Source organism: Condylura cristata, unplaced genomic scaffold (assembly GCF_000260355.1).
Source record: "Condylura cristata isolate star-nosed mole 26May11 unplaced genomic scaffold, ConCri1.0 scaffold00032, whole genome shotgun sequence".
Classification (NCBI taxonomy): domain Eukaryota; kingdom Metazoa; phylum Chordata; class Mammalia; order Eulipotyphla; family Talpidae; genus Condylura; species Condylura cristata.
In genome coordinates, this window is record NW_004567133.1 from 3,046,548 (window position 1) to 3,049,550 (window position 3,003).

Genomic DNA, 3,003 nt, shown 5'->3' on the forward strand with positions numbered 1-3,003 from the left:
AAAAAAAAAAAAAAAAAGTCTGGCCATTGAAGAGGTACACTGTTAATGGTCTACTCTCAGTCTAGAACACCCCACCATGCAAGTTAGTTGGACCTGTATGCCATTTGACTTCTCCTGCTCCCGAATCCTGCTTCCCCCCTTTTCCTCCATGAGTGTAGATTTCTAATGAACATCATATATTCCCAATCATCTCAGAGCTATCTGCTTCCATTTCACAACAGTTGTAACCAGGAGGGGCCTGAGAAAGCTGATGACTCCATGAGACTTAGGAGCTGAATCCCTGAGTGCCCAGCTGGCCATGCAGGCCACATAGGTGGGTGGAGCCAGACAGCCCCTGGCAGAAAGGGAAGTCCAGTTATGAAATCTGTTTCCAGTGGGGGACTATGAGGCTACTTTGTCTCCCTGTCTCTGGAGGATTTTAGCCTACATGCCTCCAAGTTATATAACTCCTACTCAGAATTGGCTTCAAGTTATTATTATTTCCGACTTGTACTTGCTACTTGCCTCTAGGCAATAATTTTCTGCTTGGCAAAGAGATACAAGACATTTTCTTTTTGGGTAAAGGCTACTCACATGTATGAAGTAGGTTGTATCTGCCTGGTTATTTAAAAGGCAAGGTTTCTTTCTGTCTTTAATATATCTGTATTGCCTGTGATGCATATCCCATTGTGGTTTGGTGCTTATTCAGTAACTGTTGCATTCTCTTCTACATTTTGAACACAGGTTTTACTGGGTTTTCCAAATTATAAATCCTCAATAGTTACTGTTGAGGCATCACCTAGTTGCATTCACCTGAAGACTTGACTGGGGCACACTGATGTGACTGTAAGCAGGAGGCCCCAGCTCCCTGCTGGGTGTGCACAAGAGTCAGGTCCATATATGAACCTGTCTTCCCATGTGACTACCTGAGTGTGCTCAAGGCCTGACAGCTGGCTTCCTCCCCCAGGAGAATGACCTGAGAGAACAAGGAGGAAGCAAGAATACCTTTTATGACCCAGGCCTGGGAGAGATATACCATCATTTCTGCCACATTCTATTTGTTAAGAGTGAGTCACTCAGTCCAGTCCATGTTCAAAGGGAATGGAATTAAGTTCCCCTTTTAAGGCAAGTACCAACTAATTTGTGGATATAGCTTCTCATAATCGCCAAAAGCATGAAATATAAGGAGGACTGCCCACAAGCTGTTCATTAGTGTCACAAATTCAAGTGTGTCACATTAGACCCTGCATAAGAAAATGAGAGCTGCCCTGAAATCATATAGCTTCTATACAAAATAAGTTGATTGGCCCTCCCTGGTGGCGCAGTGGGTTAGGATGCAGCACTGCAAGCTGGCTGCAGCTGCCTCAGTGCAGTTTGATCCCCAGCCCTGGAGCTGACCCACATGGTGCAGCAGACCTCTCCTGTCTTGCCCACTGCTCCCTTCAGTAGTGTATTTTAATCTGTCTGCCTGTCCTGCTCCTCACTCTGTCTCTGGTGAATCCTCTCACCGCCCCTGAGCCTCTGGCCTGTACCCCAGTTCTGTATGCACAAATAAATAAATCTTTAATAAAAAACAAAATAACTTGATTGATATTTTCACATCTGTGTAAATAGTCCCCCAAATTTCCTCAATATTGCTAGTAACAAATTGAGAAGATGAAGGGAATATTTCCAGAATGTAAAAAGAAAAAAAAAATCAACCATATAGCAGAACAGGATAATTTTTCTCTTCTCCCTCTAAATTAATTTTTTTATTATTATCAGAGGTGACCAAAGAATATATAATAGGGCCCTCCCTGGGGAGGTGGCGCAGGGGATTAAAGCACTGCACTAAGAAGCTAAAGCCACTTCAGCATTTCAATCTCCTCCCCACCCCAGGTGACCCACATGGCTCTGCAGACCTCTCCTGACCCTCTGCTGCTCCCCTCAGCAGTGTACTTCGTCAGTCGGCCTGCTCTGCTCCCCACTGTCTCTGGTGAATCCTCCCACCGCCCCTGAACCTCTGGACTGTATCCCAGTTCTGTATGTATAAATAAATTAATCTTTAAAAAAATATATATATATATACAATGAAAAGTGTAAGAAAAAGTATTATAGAAGTGTGCGATATAGTTGAGATCATGGCACCTTTTTTTCCTGGACTTTGCGCTGTTTGCAGCATCTAAGAGCTGACGCTGACCAGTGACCGGAGTAGTGTCACAGGAACAAAAGGGCCCCACTCAAGGCTTCGTGCTCCTCTGGCACTGTCCTCCAGTTTTCAATGTCATCTTTGAATTTGTGCTTTGCAAACCGGGCCCAATGAGACCATGGGGGCATGCAACAGAACTCTGGCCACGCCCTGGTGCCATTCCTGCCGCCCCTCCACCCCCACCCCCGGCCGCCTCTGGAAGGGGTGCTGGTCTCCTGCTCCCGAGTGCCGGCCCTAGCAGCCGGCCACCTCCCGGCTCGGGCCGCTGGCTGCCGTCCCCCCCCCCCCCCCTGGGGGCCTGGGTTTAAGGGCAGAGTGGGTCGAGCTGAGTCAGAGTGGGGTGCACTTCGTTTCAAACTTAAAGAAAATCGCTGGCACTCGCAGAAACACCGGGAATCTGGCCGCTGGAAATTGAAAAGCAGACTGGACGCTCGGGACACCGCCCTCGAGGCGGCGCCTGGACGCGGCTCGCGATCGGGCGCGGCCCCCTTAAGGGGCGGCCCGGGGGCGGGGCCTGGAGGCCGCCCGCTCTCCCAGGCTACCCCGCGCGCGCGCCGGCAGTTCGGCCACGTCCCTGGCCACGTCGCGCCCGCTTTCGCCATCTTCGCCGCTTCCTTTCTGGGGCCGCTGCCGCCTCCTGAGCCACCGAGCCCCGGGGCCACCGCGCAGACCGCCGTCGCCATGAACATCTTCCGGCTCACCGGGGACCTGTCCCACCTGGCGGCCATCGTCATCCTGCTATTGAAGATCTGGAAGACTCGCTCCTGCGCGGGTGAGCGGCCGGGCCAGGCCCCGGGGAGGCTCCGGCGCGGGGCCGGTCACCCGAGAGCCGCCGA

General features: G+C 50.9%; 1 protein-coding gene across 1 annotated transcript in view; it reads left to right on the forward strand.

Annotated features, from left to right (window-relative positions):
• Positions 1-2,732: 2,732 nt before the first annotated feature.
• Positions 2,733-3,003, forward strand: part of KDELR2 (KDEL (Lys-Asp-Glu-Leu) endoplasmic reticulum protein retention receptor 2) — a 15,330-nt gene continuing 15,059 nt past the window's right edge. The window contains exon 1 of the mRNA XM_004691933.2: positions 2,733-2,939. Within this exon, the coding sequence (XP_004691990.1) occupies positions 2,849-2,939 (91 nt within the window). The 5' untranslated portion in view covers positions 2,733-2,848. The remainder of the gene's footprint in view (positions 2,940-3,003) is intronic.